Source organism: Eleutherodactylus coqui, chromosome 3, assembly GCF_035609145.1.
Source record: "Eleutherodactylus coqui strain aEleCoq1 chromosome 3, aEleCoq1.hap1, whole genome shotgun sequence".
Lineage (NCBI taxonomy): Eukaryota > Metazoa > Chordata > Amphibia > Anura > Eleutherodactylidae > Eleutherodactylus > Eleutherodactylus coqui.
Window position 1 is genome coordinate 280354440 of NC_089839.1, and position 25636 is coordinate 280380075.

General features: G+C 45.8%; 1 protein-coding gene across 2 annotated transcripts in view; it reads left to right on the forward strand.

Annotated features, from left to right (window-relative positions):
* Window positions 1-24526, forward strand: part of KIAA0040 (KIAA0040 ortholog) — a 60995-nt gene extending 36469 nt beyond the window's left edge. For both annotated transcript variants that reach the window (XM_066597494.1, XM_066597495.1), the window contains exons 2-3: window positions 4598-4659; window positions 23549-24526. In XM_066597494.1, coding sequence (XP_066453591.1) covers window positions 23695-23991 — 297 coding nt within the window. In that variant the 5' untranslated portion in view covers window positions 4598-4659; window positions 23549-23694 and the 3' untranslated portion in view covers window positions 23992-24526. The remainder of the gene's footprint in view (window positions 1-4597; window positions 4660-23548) is intronic.
* The last annotated feature ends 1110 nt before the right edge of the window (window positions 24527-25636 follow it).

Here is a 25636-nt window from a genome sequence, read left to right on the forward strand (position 1 = left end):
TTGCACCCATTCAACTGATCGGTCGGGGTCTCAAGCGATGGACCCCAGCCAATCAACTATTGATGACCTATTCTGAAGATAGGTCATCAATAGTATTTCCCTGGAAAACTCCTTTAATGTCTGGAAGATGCCATCAACTATCTATTGTCAGATAAAATATATCCACCATGTTATCCCCCTTCCTCTGTAGATATTAAAATGCTCTTTAAGTTGACCCAATTTAAATTTGGATGTGCCAACAGCCTATGGAAACAAATCGGCTGCCTCCTGACATCTTGTTCAGGCACTAGGGTGGAGCCTCAGGTGTAGCACCCGCAGGTCTGGAAAATAGTCATGTGGAAAGCCAGGAGTCAGGAATGGGAAGTCTAGGTATGCATTACAATGGATGAAGCGGGTATTGTAGTCAAAAGGGAAGCCAGAAGTCAATAATGCAAATCCTCAGTATGTAGTACAATGGATGAGGCTGGTAATGTAGTCAGGAGGGAAGCCAGAAGACGGTAATGGATAATCATGGTGTGCCGAAGAGGAGCAGGTTTAGGAGAAGATGCTTGATCAAGACAATAGAGTACAATGATCCAGAGGAGGGGGAAAAAAAACTGAGGTAGAAGGCAATTTGCCCCATTTAAAGGGAAAAAATCCTTCATGTATTTCTATTCTTTATATTTGTATTTCTGTAGATACGCATCACCAAAGTTGTCTGACTGCCACTACTCTTCTGGCTGACTCAGTTCACCTTTGTGTCTGAATCTCCATTCAGAGCCTCTGTTGGAAATCTTGCCTGACTTGATGGCAAGAATACCGCAGCACTGCATGTAGTGCTACTCTTTCTGTCAAAACAGTAGATACCATGACGGAAGTCAATGGAGTCAACATAAATCAATGCAGCCCACTGTTACCTTTTGTATGACGAATCCAGGGGTAGCTTTGATTATACATGAAAGCCACAACACAGATGTAAACAGAGCCGACCGTGCTTGTTTAGCACAACACTTCCACTGCAAACTTGGCATTGGCATCACAAACAGTGGTTGTCACTTTATAAGACCATCGATGCTTGTCCTGACTCAGTGATAATATCGCCCCCTACAGACAAAAATGGAAGTCTAATCTGTCGGCAGAATTTTTTCGATATGTGACTGGTTGCATAGGCTTTTTTTTTTGCTTTTGCCAGAAGTGACGTATTGTATGTCAGGCAGATGAGATAGTTGTGGACGCGCCGTAATCTGTCTTCTATCCTGCCATTTTACTTTCAGAATTTGTCAATTTTACAGCAAGTTTTGACACAGATTTGACATTTATGAAGTTTTCTCCATGATTTACGCCAACATTTCAAATTCACTTGTCACAATGCAGTCATATCGTTAGATTCAATAGGTAAACAAAAAGTTATGGCTGTCATGAAAAAGAATTATTCTTGGGCGGAAGCTCAGTGTTGGACGATCTTTTACCCCATCTACGAAGTTACACTCAAAGATCCTTTAAGACATAACTTTGGGTAACAAAGTTTTTGGGCCCCAATATAAGAAGTTTTCCCACCCATGTTCCATTTATAATACTGAAATCCCTTAGGCACTAGAGATTGGGTGTGATTGCTACATCTGCACCCCTTAGGGTGGCTACATACACAACATATATGCTGCAGAAGCACCACAGCATATACAATATAAGCCACTTGAAGGAGACTCTAAGGCTCCCTTCACGCAGGCGTATTTGTGCGCACACGTACATTGCACGCACAAAATGCAGAGAATAGAGCCCCTTCATTTCAATAGTTTCGTTCCAATGCGCATTTCGGTCACGCAAAAAAAACCCATTTTCCTGCGCAGCAAGGGACCACACAGAAGCCAATGGGGGGGGGGAAGCACGCACAATACACAAGATGTGTTATGCGCAGCGTAATTCAGCTGGGGAAAAAACGCTCCTTAAGACTAATTAGTCGTTTCAGTTGATGCATCTTTGTTTGCCGCACGTAAATGCATATTCCTAGCGGGTGCAAAAAGGACAGTAAAATATGCTGATGCGCATGCAAAAACGCATAGTTGGTTTTGCAAAACCCAACGCTTATGCACTTTCAAAAATGCATACGTCCGGTTAAAGGGGGCCTACATCTTTAGTGCAGCTCTCATTAAAATTAACGTCAGCCGTGCCTGCAGTTACAAGCGCCGGTCACTACACAGAGGTCGGCGCAGAGACTTCTGCTGCTTCAGCTCCGGCCTCTGTGTATTTGCGGCACTGACAGCATGCGCCCACTCCGCTAATTGGTCGGGGTCCCGAGCGATGGACCCCAGCCGATCAACTATTGAGGATAGGTCATCAATAGTATTTTCCACGGAAAACCCCTAGGGAATTTCGGGGCTACGGTGTGTTTTTCCGGCAGACAGCCCTGTGAATGGACGGGAAAATCGCGAATAATAATAATTCTTCGTTCATGCGATTTTTGGCAGAGATAGTCGTGATTTTATTGCTTGGCCAACTTTACCGTGAAATAACATTTGCGTGAAAGAGGCCTAAAAGCTGCGTAAAGCCTTTCAGAAATCCCCTCCATATGCTTTTATGTGCAGATTTAGATGGCACTGATGCAACGGCTCTGCAAATCTATGCAGCGCATTTTCTTCCAATAAAACTCCAGACAGCTGAGCGGACCCCATTATAGTCATTGGGGTCCGTTTGGGGATGGCGGTTCCATCAGAAGACAGACCTGTTCAGCCAAGGCATTCCCCTTTCCTGCTTCCCGGATGGAACAGGAAAACGTAACCCCGTTGCAGATGTGAAGGCAGCCTTAGTTGAAGAATAGAGAATCGATGACCGGCATGGATAAGTACAATAGGGAGGATTTATCATCATGGAGAATGCTTGATGCCAATTTTCTGGCACCTTTTTTGCCTTCTCCAATTTAAAATGCAATTTATTTTTCAAATCTCCGCGATATTGATACATTTGTTGCATCTTGAAATATGTCTAGAAACGTGGAGTCTAGAGATGAGCAAGCATGCTGGTTTAAGCCTTATGCTCGATCGAGCATTGATATTTTCGAGTAACTGATTACTCGACTGAGCGCCATGCGGGGTGGGGGAGGAGAGAGAGTGAGTGAGAGAGAAAGAAAGAAAGAAAGAGAAAGAGAGATCTCTCTCTCACTCCCCTCCCCCCCCCCCCCCCCCCCCGCCACCCGCATGGCGCTCAGTCGAGTAATCAGTTACTTGAAAATATCATCCATAATGGAGCAGGAAAGCGGAATCTGTAGGGCAGAGGTGAATAGAACCTAAAAAGTTCAACTCACGCCAGAATGCTGGCAGAACACCAAATGTATCTCAGTGTCGTCCATGCAGCTGTAATCTCTGCTATTACTCCTATTAAGCATTTGCATAACACAGAGCTGCTAGGTCCCAAGGCAAAGTCTGTAACAGGCCCCAAATGATGATGTGCCATGTATAATACCAATATCTTCTTAATCAGTGGAGGATATCTGAGGGCCCAATGGAACTGCTACCACTGCACCCCCTATAGCTACACCCCTGCTCTTCTGTTACCTGTATACATAAACTATTTCAGAAACACCTGGTTAAATGTTACAGGTCGATTTGTGATTAGGTTGCATCCACGTGGGACCCATTTCTGGCATTTTTACCGCAGTTGCCAGGTGTGCCGTAATAATAAATGGAAATTTATGGAAATCCCACTCAGACATTGCTCTTTTCTGCACTTTTCCACTTGTAAAGTTTGCTATGAATTTAAAATGATGTCGATTTTGTGTTTATAGAGTCATTTTCCTATTAATTTCAATTTTAAAAAAAGCTAAAAAAACAGAAGCGATGCATTTGAACTTTTTACAGAACAGTACAACATTGAACAATATAATACTGGACAATTCAACGTGAGTGACGCAAAACTAAAGCTGATTTCTTCATACATGAATCAACATACACCAGCCAGCAGGACATAAAAAGACAAAAAGAACTCCTCAAGTTTTTATTGCACCTCACAGATAGTGGGCTCCAATGGTGACACTAGATGACCTAAAACAACGCATCTCCACTGCAGGGGAATCGATAATAGAGGATATGCCAGGATACATCAGGGCAGAACTGGAATACCGACTTGAGATGTGCCGTATTACCATCGACGCCCACATCAAACATCTACAAGGTGCAATATTAACTTGAAGAGTTCTATCTTTTCATGTCATTCTGGCTGTTGTATGACAATTAGAGATGAGCGAGCGTACTCGCTAAGGCAAATTACTCGAGCGAGTATTGCCATTTTCGAGTACATGCCCGCTCATCTCAAAAGATTCAGGGTCCGGCGGGGGGCGGTGGGGGAGAGCGGGGAGGAACAGGGTGGAGATCTCTCTCTCTCCCCCATGCTCACTCCCGCAACTCACCACTCACCCCCGCCGGCCTCCGAATCTTTTGAGACGAGCGGGCATGTACTCAAAAATGGCAATACTCGCTCGAGTAATTTGCCTTAGCGAGTACGCTCGCTCATCTCTAATGACAATTCATGTATGAAGAAATCAGCTTTGCTTTTGCACCATTTTACTTGAATCGGCATGGTATTTTCTAATGTCTAAGATTAATTATATTCTTTTTTTATTTCACAGGGGTGAAACAGCACTTTTACGCCTCACTGAATATAGCACTGATATTGTCACCTATACTGTAGGTAAGTGGCCAACAGGGTTCATCAAATAGCACTGATTAGAAATATCATACCGTTTTTTATATACAGCTCCTATGTAGGCATACTGGTAGGTGTTTCCTTAGACTATAAACAAACTCAGTGTGCATTCTGATCCTGCTGTAACCTCTTTATATCTTAGGGCCCCGTGTGGCGCAGACTGTTAAGGCAGCAGAAATGCTGTACCAAGCTCTTGCTCACGACCTGAAGGTTGAGGTTCAGGTAGCCAGCACAAGGTTGACTCAGCCTTCCATTCTTCCGAGGTTGGTAAAATGAGTACCCAGCTTGGGGTAAAGATGACTGGGGAAGGCAATGGCAAACCACCCCATAAAAATAGTCTGCCAAGAAAACTTCACAATGGGACGTCACCATTGCACCTGGGGACTTTACCTTACCTTTATATCTGCCCCTGTTCCATCTGTAGGTTAACAAGAAGCAGATGGAAGGTGGTAATAATAACCTCTGAGAGACACATTGGTCTGCAGACGATCTACACAAAAAATTGACAAATAATAATACCAGAGAAAGAATTGCTGGAATCAAATGTGAATGTAATGATGATATATGTAAGTGATTACAATATTAGAGTGCAAGGGGAAAAGTTCAAACGAGGCTCTAGTAACCCATTGGGTATTAGATACTACTGGATAATAGATATTGCAGCTGGGCTTCTAGATCCTGCACACTCATAGGCTACCAAAGCTGGCATCCTGTTTGGTCCCATAAATGCCCAGGCAGACCAAGAAAATGTCGCAACCTGGCTGAGGCATTCCTGTGACACTTGCTGTGTGCAGCCAAGCATTATCCTCCTGGAATATGCCTGTTGGACTCATTGCCATGAGAGGCAACTCATGAGGCTACAGGATTTCAGCCCCATGGCGCGGAGCTGTTTGTGTCCCTTGTACCACTACTAGGGGTGACCAACTGTTGTATGCAATGGCTCATCACTAAATCATCACACCAGCAGGGGGTAATGTGTCGATCCACAGCAAAGGCGGGATTGAAGTGCTCACCAGGAGGCTTCCATACTCAAACATGACCATCACTGGCTGCCAAGTAGAAGCTGGATTTGTCACTAAAGGAAATACTGTTCCAACCCGTAGGAGGCCAGTAGTCTCTTTATAAGGCAACGGGGGAAGCACTTTTATGGCCTCTGGTGGCAAGACCCAGTGACTAATGAGACTACAACGGTAATCATTCCCACATCTGCCTGAATCATAATGGCTAAGGTTTGCAGCAATTCAACATTTCTGAGTGCATTTTTTTTGTCAATGAGTGTATATACACGAAATGGTAGAATATTTTTGAAGGGCTCCTATGAACCTCATAAGGTAAAATGATGAGCTCATAGGAGCTGGAACACTAAATCCACGGAGCTGGCTATTATACTTACCCTCCTCGACGTTCCCCCGCTGCTCACTCTCAAAGCTGTGGCTGCATGCATCCTGCGGACTATGGTACATAGGCAGACATTGCATGAGAGGAAAAGTCTTCTTGGGTGGCAAAAGGACCTTTGGGCCTCCTTATGCCCGTTTTACGCAAGCCAATTCTCTTTTGAACGAATGCACCAGTGAGTGATGTCACCGCTAACTCGTCCGCAATCATCCGTCCTCGTCCAGCCTGTTATGGCAGGCAGATCATCATTGAGAATGGTTCACTTCTCGCTCAGTGCAAAGGGAGGGGGCGGGATGGGGAGCGACAATCTAACAACAGCTGCTTCGCCCTCGTAGCTGCTGTTCATTCACCCAATTTAACGCTCAGATAGCCATGCTGTTTTAGCACGGCTATCTGAGCATTAAAATGACGATCGTGTGAAAGAGCCCTCAGACATAATGATAATCATTCACTTTCATTCGTTTGAGTGAATTTTAAGCGACAATCGTTACATGTAAACGGACCATTAGACTGCAGGGGGTGGGAATGCTACCTCTGCACCGTCAGATGGACGTATTTGTGCATGTTTTTGCACATGCAATATATACGTGCGCAATATGCAGAGAATAGAACCTATTAATGTCAATGGGTTCGTTGCCATGAATGGCGTGAAGTAAGTCCTGCTCTATCTTTCTTCGCATTGCGCAGCAAAGGCCCCCATAGAAGTCTACGGGAGGTGTGCAAATACGCAATATGCTGCGCAATCCCATAAAAAACATCGGGACCTCATTAGGCTAAATAGCCTTTCAAATCAGAGCGGAGGGGGGGGGGATGTTGCAAGAAGACGTGTGAACAGGCCCTGCGTGTGCAAAAAGTACAGTACTGTCCTCTGATACCCACACAAATCTACCTTGCTGCGCAGAGACATGTGGCAATCACGCCCGTGAAACATGACAAAGTCATTGATTGCAATGGTTGGTTGCACCAACCTGATTCTTGCGCGATATTACTACGTGCGCGAGCGTATTTGCACATGCACCCCTCTGAAGAAGCTCTTCTAGAAACCTCCGGCACTAGCATTGTGTGCAGCCCAGGCAACAGCCGGGCTGATGAGGTGCAGAACGTGCAGTTTTGGTGTTGTTCTCTCTCCCCGATGACAGTGAGTACTATTGTAGCAGCCACATTCCAGGGCCGGGCTGCGGCCGCCGTGATTCAGGCTGCTGCTATTTACCAGTTGACTACACAATGTTCTCTCCGCTGGTAATTGTCACATAGTTTCATTTTTTAATCTTGTTTGCTCAAGTCTCTGTTCTGTCCTCATTTTCCTGGTTAGCACAGAACTGTCGTCATCACTTGGGAAATCCTTGTTCCACCGGCTTGCAAGTTTCATCAGATTTAGGGCTTAAACAGACCAGCGTGTTTTTGCTTGTTTCTGTGCGTGGGAAAATCCCGCCCGACAACTATGGAGAATGGAATCCACTGATTTCAATAGGTTCATTCAAAAAAGTTGGACCTGCACTATCTTGTGTATGTTTGCACACCAAAGATCCCCATAGAGGTCTGTGATAGGTGCATAAACACGCATATCTGCACGCGCGGATATGCACTAAAAGCATACCTGCGATCACTGGCACTGCGGAAGCCCAATGAGCCACAGAAATCAGGCAGGTGTGCAAAATATACTCATCCAGGGCTCGTTCACATGAGGGATGTTAGCGCGCAAAAAGTCACGGCTAATAACTGCGTGAATGGATGAGTACCGGCAGGGATCGCTTTCTTAGGGCTTGGGGCTTATTCAGACGACCGTATATCGGCCGCGTATTCACGCCGGCCGATATACGACGTCCCTCTCTGCAGGTGGAGGAGGCTGGAAGAGTCGGGAGCAGTACACTGAGGTCCCTCTCCACACCCTCTCCGCCCCTCTGCACTATTTGCAATGAGGGGAGGTTGGACGGGGGCAGAGCTAATTCTCGGAACTTAGCCCCTCCCCCGTCCCATGTCCTCTCATTGCAAATAGTGCAGAGGGGCGGAGAGGGTGTGGAGATGGACCTCAGTGCACTGCTCCCGACTCTTCCAGCCTCGTCTCCCTGCACAGAGGGACGCCGTATATTGGCCAACGTGAATACCCGGCCAATATACGGTCGTCTGAATAAGCCCCAAGCCCTAAGAAAGCGATCCCTGACGGTACTCATGGCACTCAAGGAAAAGTAGAGTGAATTTGGTAAAAATGAGTCAATTTAAACTTTATGCGAATGATTACTGTTTAATCGGCCACATACCTCCGACATACGTTCTACGTCTGGTCGCAGCGTACCTTTAAAGACATATAAAGTAAAGTACATTTCTTGTATAAGTCTTCCCACTGCTCACAATTCAGCAGTCGCAGCAATAACCTTGATGTCTTCGGTCACGATCCGGCTTCGGGTAGGTTATATTTTAGTAAGGTAAGATACACTACTAGCTGTAAGGTGGGGACGAAATAGCATAATTCCTCTACTGACTCTCAGTGATAAATGAGCCAGATGGAACAAGTAGTGCCGGATCAAGGTGTCTTGAAACCCAAGGCAAGGACATACTGCATTTCCTATTCTATTGGCTCTCACAATATAATCAAGGGATAAAAAACATAGTTTAGACTGTTCCTGAGGTTAGATATGGAGGAGAAATTGTGTTTTCAAGGGCATCCTTGCACTCTATGAGATTCCACAATAAAGAAAACCTATGGCTACATTTCCACCCAGGGGTATAATTATAGGGGGTGCGGAGGTAGCAGTTATACCTGAGACGTATGGCCTGAGGAGTCCAGTGATCACTCCATCACATAAGAGGCCAACACGTTAGTTTAGCCCAGTTAGGGATTTAAATCGAAGCCCCCCAAAATAGTGAAATTATGTTGCAACCAGCAAAAACACTGTCAACACCCGAAGGCTTCTTTCACACGAGTGCATATCGGCCGGCCGTTTTCACGGCCCGCCGATATGCACTCAAATATGCCCATGTGATCTGATGCATTGGATTCCAATGCATCAGATCACATGGGCATATTTGAAAGATGCAAAAACACCCAGCCAAGCCAGTATAGTGCCGGACGTTTTTATGTCGGGCCCAAAACATAGTTCTGGAACAATGTTTTGGACCAGACTACGTCAGCCGCTGCATAGGCTCTTATCGGAGCCCATGGCAGCGGCCGTAGGTGGGAGATAGTTAAACTCCCTCCTCTATTCTCCTCCCCTTCCCCGTGCAGGATCACCTCTCTTCCTCCCCACTCGTTCAGTGCAATGGGAGGAGGCGGAGCTAAGCGTCGGTCCGCCCTGCCTCCTCCCATTGATGGCCACCCCTTGTCCATAGCCATCAATAGGAGGAGGACGCTTAGCTCCGCCCCCCTGTTGCACCGAACTAGCGGAGAGGAAGAGAGGTGAGCCTGTGATGGGGAGGGAGGGGAAATGGGAGATGGCCTGGTGAGCTTGGCGCATTTGCACCGACCTCACCAGGCCATATGAATGGGCGCACAAACATTTGATTTGTGCACCCATTCACTAGTTTTTTCGGCCCCAATGTAGCATATATCTGCCGGCCGTGAAAAGGTCCGTCCGATATGTGAAAGAAGCCTAAATCAAAGGATTGAGCACATTGCTTGTTAACTACAGTTGTTATCAGGACTTTTATACTGATGAGTGATGACTTATCATTGGGATAGGTTATCAATATCAGATTGATGGGAGTCCAGCTGATCAGCTGTTTGAAGGGACCCCTCTGTTGAGTGTTTCATTGTACACCAGGCACCATAGTGGCAGTTCCTGGTATTATGGTTCCACCCCATTCACTTCAATGGGACTGAAGTGCAGAAAGGCTACATGACCAATAAATATGATGAATGAAAGTGGAACTCGGAGTTCCAATCACACCAGGGAACAAGGAAAGTAACTATAAAATGTCTTTATTGCAGGATGCAAGTAATACATTTCATCATTGGACTAACAGCTGTTCTATTCATTCTTCTTTCGCTCTCCCTGCCCTGTCACATCCTTGATATGAAATTTCAATGTCCATTCCTCTTAGACTTTTGCAAATTGGTTCAGCAGCCATGATGCATACTTCCTTTCTACCAGGCAGACAGATGTAGATCCACCTTCCTATATACCGGTTTGACTTTGGGCTATCCAGGGAGGCAGCACCTAGCTTACCCCGATTTTCAGCCTAGCTAGCTGTGGTCAGGGCTGGCAGACAAGTGTAGTGGCCCAGAGTTAGTGGGGCTCCTCCAGAATGTTCTATGCTTGTCTCATGTCAATGTCCTGTCAGTGTCTTGTTTGTGGAGTGCATTAGATTTATGTGGATTGGATGTTTGCAGGACTAAAAGAGTTAATGTCTGGTATGTTGTGTCCTGTCTGGAAAATGTATCGTCTTGTGTGTATCGTTTGTGGTCACGTGATGGTGTTATATATATATATATATATATATATGTGTGTGTGTGTGTTTGCAAGAATGCAATGCAATAGGCAGAGAAGGGCATGGGACCTCGTTCTAGGGATTGTTGGGGGTCTCAGCGGTGAGACCCTCACTGATCAGCAAGTTATCCTCTATATTGTGGATAGGGGATAACTTGTGATCCTGGTACAAACCCTTTAATTGTTAAAGGGGTTTTCCAGCTTCCATACATTGATGACCTATCCTAAGTAGTTAATTTTTAATGATTATGTACATACTCAGTATAGATTGATGGTTGACTCTCTGAATATTTTCTCCCAATGTATCCAAGACATGCTAGTCCATCACAGGTAGTGGATGAAGAGTAGCTTCTCTACATTAGAACACCTTATGGAAGCCCTTAAATATAAGGATCTGCCTGATGGCATATAGCTTTTACGTTTCAGAGTCTCTAACGGTGTGTTGGGAAGTTCCACTTTCCTGCTCCATTCAGAGAGCAGGAAGGAGGAATCCCCATTGCCAAACAGCTCCGTCTTAGGACAGAACCCAACAGCGCCGAATGGATGCCATTGACTATAATGGGGTGCATTCACCTTCCGCTCAGCTGACGGCTTCTAGCACTCCGACTGGAGGTTCCAATGCAGATGTGGAACCACCGGCAGCTAATGTTTTTCCCCTTTAAATAAAAAAGGGAATTTACAGAAGACATTTCAAGTATTCACATTGCGTTGCATGCACTTTTCTTCCTTCTAATTGCAGCCTGTCTTTATCTGCTGATCTGTAGATTCTAATAAAGAGACCTCTAGTCTAACTTGTTTTACATTGATACCATAAAATAACCATTACTATCGAACAGAAATTAAAATACACAGGCAAGCAATTATTTCTCCCAGGGTTGATGTCAGCCCCGCTAACATTTTATATCGGCTTTCTAGAAAATTGATCAATCCCACAATGTTTCATTTATGACCTTTTATTACACCATTCTCCAAACATAATCATTTAAAAACTTTGAGTTTATTATGACTGAAAGAAAAACATCGAAAAGTTTTAACCTTTCTCTTGTAGAGGATAAGTGGGATTCGGTTCTCACTGCTGAACAGACTTTTGCCTCCGACTTGGTGACCTTCATTAAGGACTGCAACAATTAATCATTCTTAGTACAGTCATGTCATAAAATAGGCGGTATGTATTAAAAGGGTTATCTGGTATCTAAAACAAACATGAAAATAGTTACAAACAGTGAACAAATGTAAAAACAAGGAGTTCTCCCCTCCTCGCCCCCCCCCCCCCCCTCCCAATCCATTGCTGATGCCTTGGTGATACCTCCAGGTCTTTGTTTACAAACAGCTGGTACGTACCCATGGTAGCATGGTAGGCCAAAAAAGTAATGTGTCCATCCAGTTCAGCCTATTACCCCCGCCTCTTACCCCCTAATGTTGATCCAGAGAGGAACAGCTGAGGAGATGGCAGGGTAGATAAGGATTTTTGTCACGGTGGCTCTACCATTTCCTTTACTGAGGGTAGCTTGAGACCCGTGCAGGTTACTGCTAGGGGAAGCAGATACCTTAAAGTCTGTTGTCACTCATGACGCCACCTTTCCATCCTCTGTGGGGAATCTTGAGGTTGCAATAAAGTAGGCCACACACAGGGATAACTTTTTGAACATAATCTGGGAAAGTCAGTAATGTCCGTTTACTTCAACTTCCAACAAAGTAAGGCCCCCTGCACACGAGCAGAAATTCTGCGACGGGATTTCCCGCGAAATTTTCGCTGCTAGAAGCCTGCATAGGATTGCGTTAACAAACTGCAATCCTATGCAGACGGCCGCAATTTGGCCGCGCAAAATACCATACGACAATCAAATTGCGGCATGCTCTATTTCTGCCCGCGCACAGAAACGTCACTCACCCCCCGCCGGCTCCGGTCTGCGCATGCGCCGGCTGCCTGGCAAGCTGGCACATCAAACAGCCAGAGCGGTGGGTGCGGGTGAGTACGTGCTGGTCCCCGCAGGCGCTCAGGTTGGGTCCTGCGGCGAGAATCCGAGCCGCCTGCCTAACAGTACAACAATGTAAATTAAACTCTTTGAAGTAGGGTTGACAGGCAGGCTCTCCCTGGGAAATCTAGACAATCCACAGTCCCTGTTATCTGTGTCATCTTGCTCCTGGCCACTCTTCTTCTCTTTCTCTCTGCCTGTCACCACTCACACTTCAGGTGCTTTTCTGCCTTCTCTCATTCTCTGTGTTCTAGTAATGGCACCGGCACATCCTGGGTAAAGCAGTCCCAAGTCAGGCTGATATGTGTCTCTTGGCCTCTTCCATTCTTTACCACACAGACCAGATAGCATCTGTGTGGCTCACTCAATTGCAGACCTCTCACTTCCAGACTCTTGCAAGACAAGCCTGAAGCCCCAATTCCCCAAGTGACTTACTTATAACCACATATATATAACATAGTCACATGACATACAACAAGATACATTTCTCAGGCATAACCCAGACGTTAACCCGTTCAGTGCTGCAGAGGTGCAATACACATCAAATGCATACTACATGGAAGACACTGACAATACAATTAGCACGAGACAAACACATAACACTTAGGAGGGGCCCCGCTAACTCTGGGCCACTACAACAGCTGCAGCCGAGGAGCACCAGGCTAAACAAACTCAATAGGGGAAGCACAGTGGCCACTCTATGCAGTGAGTAGGGCAAAACTGCACATATATGATTAAAACAAATAGAAACTTGTTCTGCAGTACCATGTTGGGCCACAGCAGTGGAAATAGAGCTGTCTGCTTTCTGCAAAAATCATCTCAGTGTACAAGCTCACCAGCCTGGCAAACACCCGATCTGCAGTGGTCCGGGTCAATGGACCCGCCAATCTACTATTGATGACCTATCCTAAGGATAGGCTATCAATAGTTTATAATTGGACAATGCCTTTAAGGTAGATTTGCTAAATAAATCCTGCATCTTAAAGGCATTGTCACTGGCATACGCACTAGAAGGAAAGATAGATCATCAATAGTTGATCCGCTGATTTTTACCACTCGGGAGCCCCACTGAACAGCTGTTCTCTGGGGGCTGTCAGTGTTTATGGAGCTCCATGCACATTGCAGCAGCCCAAGTTCGTAATGCAGGTGCAGGTCCCATTGAATTCAGCAGTGCCTGCATTGTGTCTTCCTGATCCACACAACTGACAGCCACCTGGAAAGGAGTTGATCGGTGGGATCCCCTGCCCTTACCTATTGATGATCAGTCGTGAGATATATAGGCCATCAATAGTTCAGTGCTCATTCACACAGGCGTATTTACATCACGTATAACACACAATTTGTGCGCGTGTAATATGCAGTGAATAGAACCCATTGATTTTTATGGGTTTGCTCACATGAGTGTATTTTTACATGCAATGTTCAATCACATGAAACATTGGGCGGCATGTCTTATTTTGGGCACTGCAAGAGCCCATTGAAGTAAATGGGCTGGCGCAAATACGCACTGAATATGTAGAAAACCTGCATATTCAGGGCTCCTGCAGACAAACATATGCGTGGATATGCTCGCGATATCGTGATGTAATAGTGCTGTAATTTTCTGCCCTGCCAGGTCCAGTCACATTGGCGTGGGATACACCCACGCCGCGATTGAATGGGCTGAGCAGCCTATTCAGTCTCCAGTGTTATCGATTAACACCGCAAAATCGCGCAGTTTAGTGCACGATTTTGTGTGGAGGGTGTGCGCACCTCCATAGACTCCTATGTGGCTTGGGGACACATATGTGCACCAAAATAGAGCATGCCGCTTAGATGTTCGTGCATATAAAATATAGTGCAAAAAACACTGAATGTGAGGAACCCATTAAAATCAATGGGTCTCTACTCACTGCGGTGTGCGCAAGCGATTCTGCACGCACGTTTTTGCTCATGCAAAATCTCCCATCTGCAGAAGCCCTCACTGTGTATTTGCGCACCAAGTCCATGACCCCTTCTATGTACTATTTTGCATGCACAAATATGCACTGTATTTCTACGCGGGCGAAATACACAGCCGTAAGCTATTAATATGCATCGTATATACGCAACTGAAATACACTTATGCCCATGAAAATGGCCTTAGGGCAGCCTCACACGAGCGTAAGCGTATATATATATGCTATCAAGAGAAGTATAAGTGCTATGCAAGTTGCACAATTGCAATTCATTTTACTGTACTTTATTGCGCTGCCGGGACCCCTCACATCGCTGCGGTCCTAGCAGCGCCATGTTTGAGTACACAGGACAGCCTACTTAGTAAGCGGGTCAGCTGACTAGTACGTTGCCCGGGGGCGTCGTTTTAACCAAAAAAAATTGCGCAGTTCCATGCACGATTTCATGCAGATGGGAGCCTTTGGTATGCAATTGTGTCTGAAAATAGAACATGTTGCATTTTTTCCCCGCACTCGAAATGCGCAGGAAAGAACACTTGTAAAGGAACTCATTGAAGTCAATGGGTTCTATTTACTGCACATTGCAGGCGCAGATGCACTCAGGTGAGGCCGCCCTCAGAAGTGAACAACCCATATAATTAAAAAATTAAAAAAGCAAATCTCTACCTTCAGGCATTTTAAAGTCTTGCAGTTGCTCCTTAGCCCCCCCTATCCCCCTCCTTCCCCTTCACCCTGCTGCTGTCACTCTGTTTAAAAAAAAAAGTTTTCAAAAAGTTTAAAACTAATGTTTTATGACATTGGGTGTTCCCCAATGCTAATAGACACCAAAGCGTTAACTCGCGCATTAGTTAGACAGAATGGCAGCGGCAGGGTTAACAGGGGGGCTAAGGAGCAACACAGTCCACAATTATGTAGCAGAAAGCACAGAACTGCAGTTGCCTGTAAAGGAAATCTCTCTGAAGGTGGAGATTTCCTTTAACTCTCGCTTCTTTGCCAAATCCTATTGCTGTGTAGTGAAATGCTCTTTCCATGTGTTCTGCCCCTTTGTGATGCTGAGCCCCATAGCAGTCAGGCCTAGAATTAGCTTCCACAAGCCCAAGGCTGGGAAAGCAAGAGTCACAACATAAATTTTCATTTGTGAAGCATTGACTCAATAAGAGCGGAATCATGTCACTGCATCTTATTTCTACCGGCTGTTACAAGTTTAGAACCACGGAGACACATCAGTGTTTTATAACTCCCCCCGAGACGCATCAAAAGGAAGCACGGGGTTGGCGAACAAGCTCATCTACAACTATATGGTACAACTCCATAGATCTCTATTGTTTTTCTTCTAAAGTTGCACAAAATAAAATTAATTACTGAATTGGGGGGGGGGTCTCACACACAGATTCTAATTGCAGAATCCGCAATCACTGTCCGCATGAAGGATTCACGGCAAAACGCAGGCATTGTAACGCATGAAGTTCTGCTTTTTCCTTTACACTTTTACACTCACGGATACGAATTGAGTATTCTGCGAGCAGAAGAAAAATCACAGCATGCTCTATTTTGCCGCAAATGGCCTCCATTGGTGTCAATAGAAGCGTCTGACCCGCAGCCCATATGCAATTAACATTGCATATGGGCTGCAGGTACCCGCGTCATTGTTTAGTGACAGCGCGGGAAATACTAACACTGAAAAAAAAATTGTACTGCACATTACCGCCAGTGACCCTCCGCAATACAGAAGGATCAGGTACGCAAGGTGACCGGCCGGGCTCACTGACGGAATCCGCTGCAGGCTTCCGACAAGTGGAATCCAGTCCATTCGTGTGAGCCGGTCTTAGCAATTACTGCTGGTAAAATGAATGCCATAAATATAATTTGTCAAATCAGGGAGGATGCAAATTCTTTTGGCTAAAGGTTGGCAATTCCGTGCTATCCAATGGCGATATATTAGTTATTGAAGGTTACATAAGAGCAGCGCAAATTGAACATAATCAGTCTATTATATCTCTATGACCTAAAAAACTCCAAACACGGAATTTTAACCAGCAAGTAATGGGCATGCGATGCTGTAAATGTGTCAAGTGGGCGGTGCTCACCTGCCACTGTCAGTTGGTATGTTAGACTTGAATGGCAGTGAGTGGTGGGGATGGCCAACTTGATACATTCACATTGTCAGGAGGCGAATTTCAGTTGAGCACATACTGGGGTGAGTATGAACCAAAGAAACACGTCGTTGGAGTCATTGGGGTGGGGCTGAGGACGTCACATGGGATGGTATAGGCCACACAACGTACCACCAATAGTAACTTGGTCACCATTGCAGGATAGTTCCCGTCCAGGGGAGCTGTTTTCAGGATTCTAAATGAAACCCCTACGGGACCCCTGGACACAGGCCATAAGGAGGTCTGAAAAGGCCAATAGATAGCTGTTGGCCGAACGCTCATTCAACAATCAACTATCCTCCCCAACACCCCCATACATATAGGGGACTTATAGAGATGTATAGGAGAAATCATAGCGTGCACCAAAATTTGGCGCAGCGGAATTGAGCATGCTCACTGGACACTAATTGATGAAGCTATAACAAGGTCTGAACTGGCCCTAATGTCAGAACTGGTCAACCTAACCATAAAGACATAATAGCACCTGCCAACATCAGCTAACTTACAGTTGTCTACTTTTTTTTTCCACATTGCAACAAAAATATAAAAACAGCAAATATGAACATGTTGTAGCGACCTGCGAGACTTCAAACCTGCTGACTATATAACTTCTTAGCCAGATCTTCACTTTATCACAGTTCTTAGCAAGCACTAGAGTTGGCAGTGTCGTAGCTTTCTCATAGACAGATTCCAGCTGCTCTCAAGCAGTATACACGAAAACGCGGTTCGCTGCCAGTCTTGACACAAACAGGATGTGTAATGCTCCGAGACGTTAGTAAGAATGGTGAAGACTTATAAACAGGAAGTGCACTGCATAATACAGAGAGCGCCCTCCGTCACCCAGAGACCTCACAATACTAGACTGGAAGGCGTGGGCTGCAGTTTATTATACTGTATTACTTCTCTATACTGTTCTACTTCAATGAGATGTATATGGGGTTAATGACAATATGTACAAAAGCAGAATGTGGACGGAATAGAAATAAAGAAGGAACATAAACATCTCCATTTTTAATGATTTCATTCAGGGACGTAGCTAAAGGCTCATGAGCCCTGGCAGGGGTGTAACTAAAGGCTCAGGGGCCCTGGTGCAAAAGTAAAGCTTGCCCCACTTCCCTACTCAAAAAATACTCTTCATAGCTTCCATTCTTGGTCTGCCTAGAACTTTCCCACTGTTGCAGCTTTAGAAACCCCTCCTATCAGTGTCTTCCGATAACAACAGTGCCCTCTTTTATGTCCCATAAAGTAATGGTGCTGCTGCACAGTAATTATTCCTGCAGACTACCCAGCATTAATGTCTCCTTTGTAACCCCCACATAGCAGCAATTCACCTTTGGGCCTCCACACAAGATAATGATGCCCACTTTATGCCCCCAAAAAGTAATAATACCTACATGTCCACAAAGTAATAGTGCCTCCTCTGCACCCCTACAAACAAATAGTGCCTCCTCTATGCCATTACAAACCAATAGTGCCCCACATACCAGTAGTGTTCCATGTGTCACCATATACTAGTTGTGTCCCCACATAGCATTAATTGTACCTCTGTGTTCTCTCTGTGTTTTCACATACTAATAGTGCCCCCACATAACATTAATTCTCCCTATGTATCTCCACATTGTAATATGGCCCCCTCTGTGCCCTCACACCCTAAAAAGTCTTCACTTGAGCCCCCACATCCCCAAATCCGGCAGCACATAAACGTTCCTTCCTACCCACTGTTACCTGACATCATACACAACGTAGCTGGCAGGGTCTTCACTAACAGTGTGCTTCCAACCCCGTCTCCTGATCTCAGGGTAGATTAAGCGCTGGAGCCAGGGGAGGAGATGGCCTATAAGGCCCTTTTAGACACAACTATTTTCGCTCAAAAATCGCTCAAAGCCATCATTCGAGCGACAACCATTGTGAGTAACTGCACTGACATTGTGCAGTTTTCGTTAGGCCGTCGGCGATCACTGATCTTTTAGCATGCTGAAGGATCAGCGATCAGTTATTAGGAATTCACAGCGGGAAACAGCTGATACTATTGTTTCAGCTGTATCCGGCTCCCTGATGACAGGCGGGGTATGAAGAACAGAGAGGTCCAGCTGTGTTCTCCATACCCCGCTCGGAGCGCTTGGCTTTATAACAGCCAGGCGCTCCAAGCGGGGAACAGCTGGATGTAGAGGACAAGCGGCCCCACTTGTCTTCTGCATCCCCAGCTCGGAGCGCCAGGCTGTATAACAGCGGGGACACCCTGCTTGTCTTCTGCATTCTCTGCTCGGAGCACAAGGTGATCGCTCAGCAGCATCCGGTGGGTGGTTATCATTTGCTAATATTACTATAGTGAGAGGGGCCTTTGGGCCCCCCAAGTTTAGGGGTCTGGTAGCAACTCCAACTACTATGACCTCTATAGTTATAACACTGATTTGCTTGCTTTGTATGAAATAATACAATGAATGCTGAAGTCTGTATTGGATATGGCAGCCCCCAATGCAAACATGTATTACAACACAGAGCCGGGAGCAGAACAATCTCACCTTGGTGTTCTCCCCCATCCTCAGACTGGGGCATGCTGCAATATTTCAGGGATCCTCCTCCTTCAAGCATCAGCATACTGGTGACTTCATGGATAAGAATTAGTGGGGAAGTTACGGATTTCATTTTCTAATGTGCCCTTGAAAACCGCAGTGGTTTATACCAGCAACATCTGCCGCTTTCTAAACCAGTTATTACACGTGATGTGCATGTTTAATAAAGAACTACCAGAAATGTTATATAAAAAGACCTTTCAATAAATATATGGTATATACACTCATTGACAAAAAAAATGAATGCACCTAGAAGAAGTTCTCAGAATCTAATGCAACTTTCTGTGTGTGATTGTAATGCTGATATAAGTGATTACAATATCAGAGCCGAAGGATACTTTATTGGGGAAAACTGTACAATTCAAAGGAGGTTCTAGTATGGATATGTATCTAGCTTGGATACGTGATGAGATATGGTTGGGCATGGAGGCTACGTATGTTATCCCATGGCACATTTGCCCACGCTCGTCTGAACGAGGCCTCATATATAGAGATGAGCGAGTATACTCGCTAAGGCACATTACTCGAGCGAGTAGTGCCTTAGCCGAGTATCTCCCTGCTCGTCTCTAAAGAGTCGGGGGCCGACGCAGGTGACAGGTGAGTTGCGGCGGGGAGCAGGGGGCAGAGAGGGAGAGAGAGATCTCCCCTCCATTCCTCCCCGCTCTCCCCTGCCGCTCCCCGCCCCCCGCCGGCCCCTGAATCTTTAGAGACGAGAGGGGAGATACTCGGCTAAGGCACTACTCGCTCAAGTAATGTGCCTTAGCGAGTATACTCGCTCATCTCTACTCATATACATACGTATTTATTTAGTCCCCCCCCCCTTTTTTTCTCTTCCTTCCTCTTCTCTCTCTCTCTCTCTTTCTTCTTACTTCCTAACTTTTCTCTTTGCCTCTTTTCTACAACTTATACTACCATTAGTACGCTCTGAAGTTGCTACGATACTGGGTTCTCTCAGCTGTAAAGCGATAATCCGCTAAAGTGAGTATGCGTGACAAATAATTTCATGATGAGCAATTTGCCTTGACAAAGAGACTCACAGCATAGAAAGGTAATTCTACAGCCTGCTACCGAAGAAATGGCTGAGAACCCTAATCCAACTGTTTTTCATACATGCTTTTATATATGTTCATATATTCAATACGTGCTGTTATCGTATTGGAAAGACGGATAAGAACTAGTTGGTACAACTCTTACAGTGGAATGAATTTAAGGCCATGCCTTAAAAATATATAACCGTACCTCTGTTTACCATTTTATGATTATATTTAACATTTAATAAAGAGATTAAACATAAATAATCTTGATAAAAATGTGTGTGTCTGTTGGTCCGATATCAGAAAGGGTCTGGCATTGCCAGAGCCCTCTGACTGCTTCCATTATGATCAGTGGAGGATTTATTCCATCTCCCTTATTTGCATATTACCCAGAGGAGCGTGCGTGGCCATTTGAGTCTCCTCACTTAGTTTATAGTATATAGTTGCTCTCCCTAAGGAGAAAAGAGCGTTTCTAAGCCACTATTAATAATGGTACAACTGAGAGGGGCATGCTTACTATTGGGGCCACTACAGCTATCCACATCCACTTGAAGCTAAACCCTCAACTTCTCTAGACCACCAGGAAAGCTTTACTTAGTATGAAATATTTGTATCCTCTCCCACTCACAGGGTTCGCAACACTCTTGATTTGGTCTTCCTCCGTCTCTGCTCTGCTTCCAACTTCACTAACTCCCCTCTCCCGCTCTCAGATCATAACCTCTTCTCTTTCTCTGTCACACTCCCTAACATCCCTCCAGACCCACCTACCTACCGTACCTACAGGAACCTTAAGGCCATTCACACCCAGGACTTTGCTGAATCCCTACAGTCCTCTCTGTCCCCTATCTCTCTCCTCTCCTGCCCCAACCTCACTACAACACAGCTCTCAAACATGCCCTGGATGAAGCGACGCCCCCCCATGACCCGAGCCATCCGATGTAGAACGCGGCAATCCTGGCTCACGCCTCAAACACGCTTCATCTGGCAGTGCTCTAGAAGTGCTGAAGGCTGTGGAGGAAGTCGCAAACGTCTGCAGACTTTCTCCACTACAAATTCATGCTCAGAACCTACAACCTCGCCCTCCACCACGCCAAAAAAGTCTACTTCACCTCTCTTGTCTCCTCACTATCGCACGACCCTAAACAGCACTTTGATACTTTTCACTCCCTTCTCAGCCCTAAACCGCAGCGCCCTGTGACGGATCTCAGTGCTGAAGAGTTGGCTGCTTACTTCAAAAAGAAAATTGATGACATCCATCAGGAAATAACTTCCTAATTCCAGACTAGCCCTGACCCTCGTCTCATCAATACCTCATCTAGCTCCTGCTCACTGTCTGTACTCAGACCAGCAACAGAGGAAGAAATTGCTCTTCTCTGCTCGCCCCACCACCTGCGCTAGAGCCCCCCTCCCCTCACACCTCCTCCGATCCCTCTCCCTAGTGGTCATCTCCCATCTCACCACTATATTCAATCTCTCTCTGACCTCTGGCATCTTTCCCTCTTCTTTCAAACACGCCATCATATCCCCACTGCTAAAGAAGCTGACTCTGGACGCAACTGATGCTGCCAACTACCAACCCATCTCTAATCTCCCCTTCATCTCCAAACTACTAGAACGCCTGGTTTACTCCCGCCTTGTAAGCTATCTATCAGAGCACTCTCTGCTAGACCCCCTACAGTCTGGCTTCCGACCTCAACACAAAACAGAAACTGCCCTTACAAGGGTATCCAATGACCTACTGACAGCCAAATCGAGGGGCGATTACTCCCTACTGATCCTCCTCGACCTTTCCGCAGCATTTGACACTGTTGACCACAAACTCCTCCTCAGTATGCTTCGCTCCATCGGCCTAAAGGACACGGCTCTCTCCTGGTTCTGCTCCTACCTATCTGACCGCTCTTTCAGCATCTCCTTTGCTGGCTCTACCTCCCCTCCTCTTCCCCTTGCTGTTGGGGTCCCCCAGGGCTCGGTCCTCGGCCCCCTCCTTTTCTCTATCTACACAGCCCCTATTGGACAAACCATCAGGAGATTTGGCCTCCAATACAACCTGTATGCTGACGACACCCAGCTATACACCTCTTCCCGTGACATCTCCGCACCTTTCCTCCAAAACATTACCAACTGTCTGTCTGCTGTCTCCAACACCATGTCCTCTCTCTACCTATAACTAAACCTCTCTAAAACTGACTTACTGGTATTTCCACCCTTCACTAACCGACCTCCTCCTGACATCTCCATCTCAGTGTGTGGCGCCACCATAACTCCTAGACAACATGCCCGCTGCCTTGGGGTCATATTCGACTCTGATCTATCATTTACCCCCTATCCAATCTCTCGCCCGAACATGTCAGCTGCACCACAAGAATCCGCTCTTTTCTCACTGTGGACACGCTAAAAACGCTTACTGTTGCCCTCATCCATTCTCAGCTCGATTATTGCAACTCGTTGCTGATCGGCCTCCCCTGCTGCAGACTCCTCCCTCTCCAATCCATCCTGAATGCAGCAGCCAGGCTCATCTTCCTGTTCAGCGGCTACTCAGATGCCTCTGCCCTGCGCCGGTCACTGCACTGGCTGCCCGTTAAATTCAGAATTCAATTCAAACTCGTTACCTTCATCCACAAAGCCCTCCACAGCGCAGCGCCCCCCTATATTGCCTCCCTCATCTCAATCCATCACCCAGCCCGGGCTTTCCGCTCTGCTAACGAACCCCTGCGCACCCCTCTAATTTGAACTTCTCATTCCCACCTCCAAGACTTCTCCAGAGCAGCACCGGTCCTCTGGAACGCACTACCAAAGGCTATCCGAGCAATCCAGGACTCGCAGAACTTCAGGCGTGCTCTAAAGACGCACCTCTTCAGGGAGGCATACCGCATTCCCTAAACAAACCCCTCTGTACTCCGCCTGATAACATGCTCCCTGACCTACTGACTGCAATCCCTGCTAGCCATCATAAACCGCCCCCTGCAGTCACACCGCTTCTGCCGTCACACGGCTAAATGTCTGACCATTGTCTGTCTATAGCATCCCTCACTCTCCACCCCGCCATACCATGCACATCTCCACCTCACCATACCGTGCACATCTCCAGCCCTTTACCTTCTGTATCACCCCATTACTTGTAGTATGTAAGCTCATTGGAGCAGGACCCTCACCCCTAGTGTATCCATCAACTGATTACTATGTAACCATGGTTCTGTAATTTTTGTACTTTTGTCTTTCTGTATTCCCCGTCTATGTATGCGCTGCGGAATATGTTGGCGCTATACAAATAAAGATTATTATCATCCTATTGTCTAAACTTGGGTGCATCTTATAGTCTGAAAAATACGGTACCAGCTGTTTATATTCATTAAAAAATTCAACATTTGTCTCTTTAACCACTCAGGGTGAAGCCCGCCTTTTGGATGAATAATTGGAATATCCCTTAGAAATGGCTACGTGACTGCATTAGACTGCATTAACTGCCTATTGACCTCTGAGCCAGTACAAAGACTCTGAGGAATCGGGATTCCAGAAACTTCAGTTCTCACTATGGAGCCAATAAATGCTTTCTTCCAAAGGATTTATGACATGATCCAATACAAGCATGAGCAGGGGATATACAACACCATCTGCCTGGGGGTTCTGCTTGCCCTCCCTTTACTTGTTTTACTCATTACCAGCATTATTTGTTGTCACTATTGCTGTTGTCGGACCAGAAAAAGTAACACGTTGAAACCTGTACTGAGCAAAAAGAAAAAAAAGAAAAATGATGAAGAGGACTTATGGATACCGAGTCCGCAGGCCAAGTCCATCATGCTGGAAAAAGTGCCTTCATTTTCTGTATAGCTCGGGGTAAAATTGGACTATAGTCTGCTTATCTGCTGGAGCGAAATGCAAAGGTGCCGCCAACTGTACAGCCACATTATATACGACTGAGTATAGTAAGCTGCTGCAAGGGGATAATAGCCAACGGTATTGGCCATCCCCGACTCAGTAAGCAGAAAGCATTCACATTTCCTTCCATATACCATGAGAAAAAGTGATATATTCTGGAGGTGTAGCAGATACTTGGACTAATTACTGTACTGTCCCGTAACTCTGGAATAACGAGGACCTTCCAGAAATGTCTCCAGTGGGCAGTAGACATCACAATGCATTTAGGAACAATGACGTCTAGAAATTAAGCAAGTAAAACTTTTAAGCAATGAGGTCACTTTAAGGCAATCTGTCCCCACCCTTAAGGTATACTACATGGCATCCTTAGTGACAGGCTCGCTGATTGCACTGATAGGTCTTATGTATCTGTGAAGTCATTTTTCAGAAATTTACATTCTATCAGTAGCAGCACACAGAGGATTACCGGAAGTAGTCCTTGATATTCATGAGCCGCAAGCTAGTCCTGCCCAGCTGACCCTCCTGCCAGTGATTGACAGCTGCCTGCAGGTTACTGTGCATAGAGAAAAAGCTGCCAATAGGTGGAAGGAGGTCGGATGGGCGGGACTAGCTTGCAGCTCATGAATACCAAGGACTACTTCCGGTAATCTTCTATGTGCTACTGATAAAATGTTCCTTTCTGGCAAACTAGTTCACTGATACATAAGGCCGTATTTACACACGTGAGTGTGAAGAACTGACCATTTTACATACGCTTTTGCCATCTACTTTTTACATCCACAAAAAACTAAAACAAACCCAATTCATTTTTTTCGACATCTTTTTTTTTTTTCAAACGGACAGCACCCGGACTGCAATCAAATGGCATCTGTGTGTAGTTTTTTTTTTCTATATCCATTGACTTCAGTCACCAAGTGTTGTTCGTAAAACGGATCAGAATAGTGTATGCAATGGGTTTTATAATGTATTCAAAAAACTCGCTGGCGTGTGTCGCCACATTGCATAATATGGGTCCGTTTGCTGTCAGTGTGTAGTCCGTTTTTAAATGGACTACATAGGGACGAAAAAAACGCTAGTGTGCAAGCCTATCACTACCGTATGCTGCCCTCAGAGAGGATACCATAAAAATGGGGACAGATTCCCTTTAAATGCTGTTTTGGGACTTTGTTGTTTAGTGTGACCCTAAGTAATGTTCATTCCATTTTTATACTCACTTCCAAATCGCCCAGTTGGAAGGTAAGGTGTCCAGAGTCTAGTGAAACGGACAACTAGAATCAGAGCGCAAAAAAATAAAAATAAGGGCCCATCTGTGGGGGCGCAGAGGTTGCAGTCTCACCCAGGCCCTGGTGCCTGAGAGGGTCCAAAAGCCCCGTGTCTTTGTTACACATTGTAACATATCAGTATTACATATTGTCAGGGGCGTAACTATAGGGGATGCAGAGGATGCGGTTGCACCTGAACCCAGGAGCCTTAGGGGGCCCATAAGGCCTCAGTTCTCTATATAGGGAGCCCAGTACTATGACTAAAGCATTATAGTTGGGGGCCCTGTTACAGGTTTTGCATTGGGGCCCAGAAGCTTCAAGTTACGCCTCTGCAT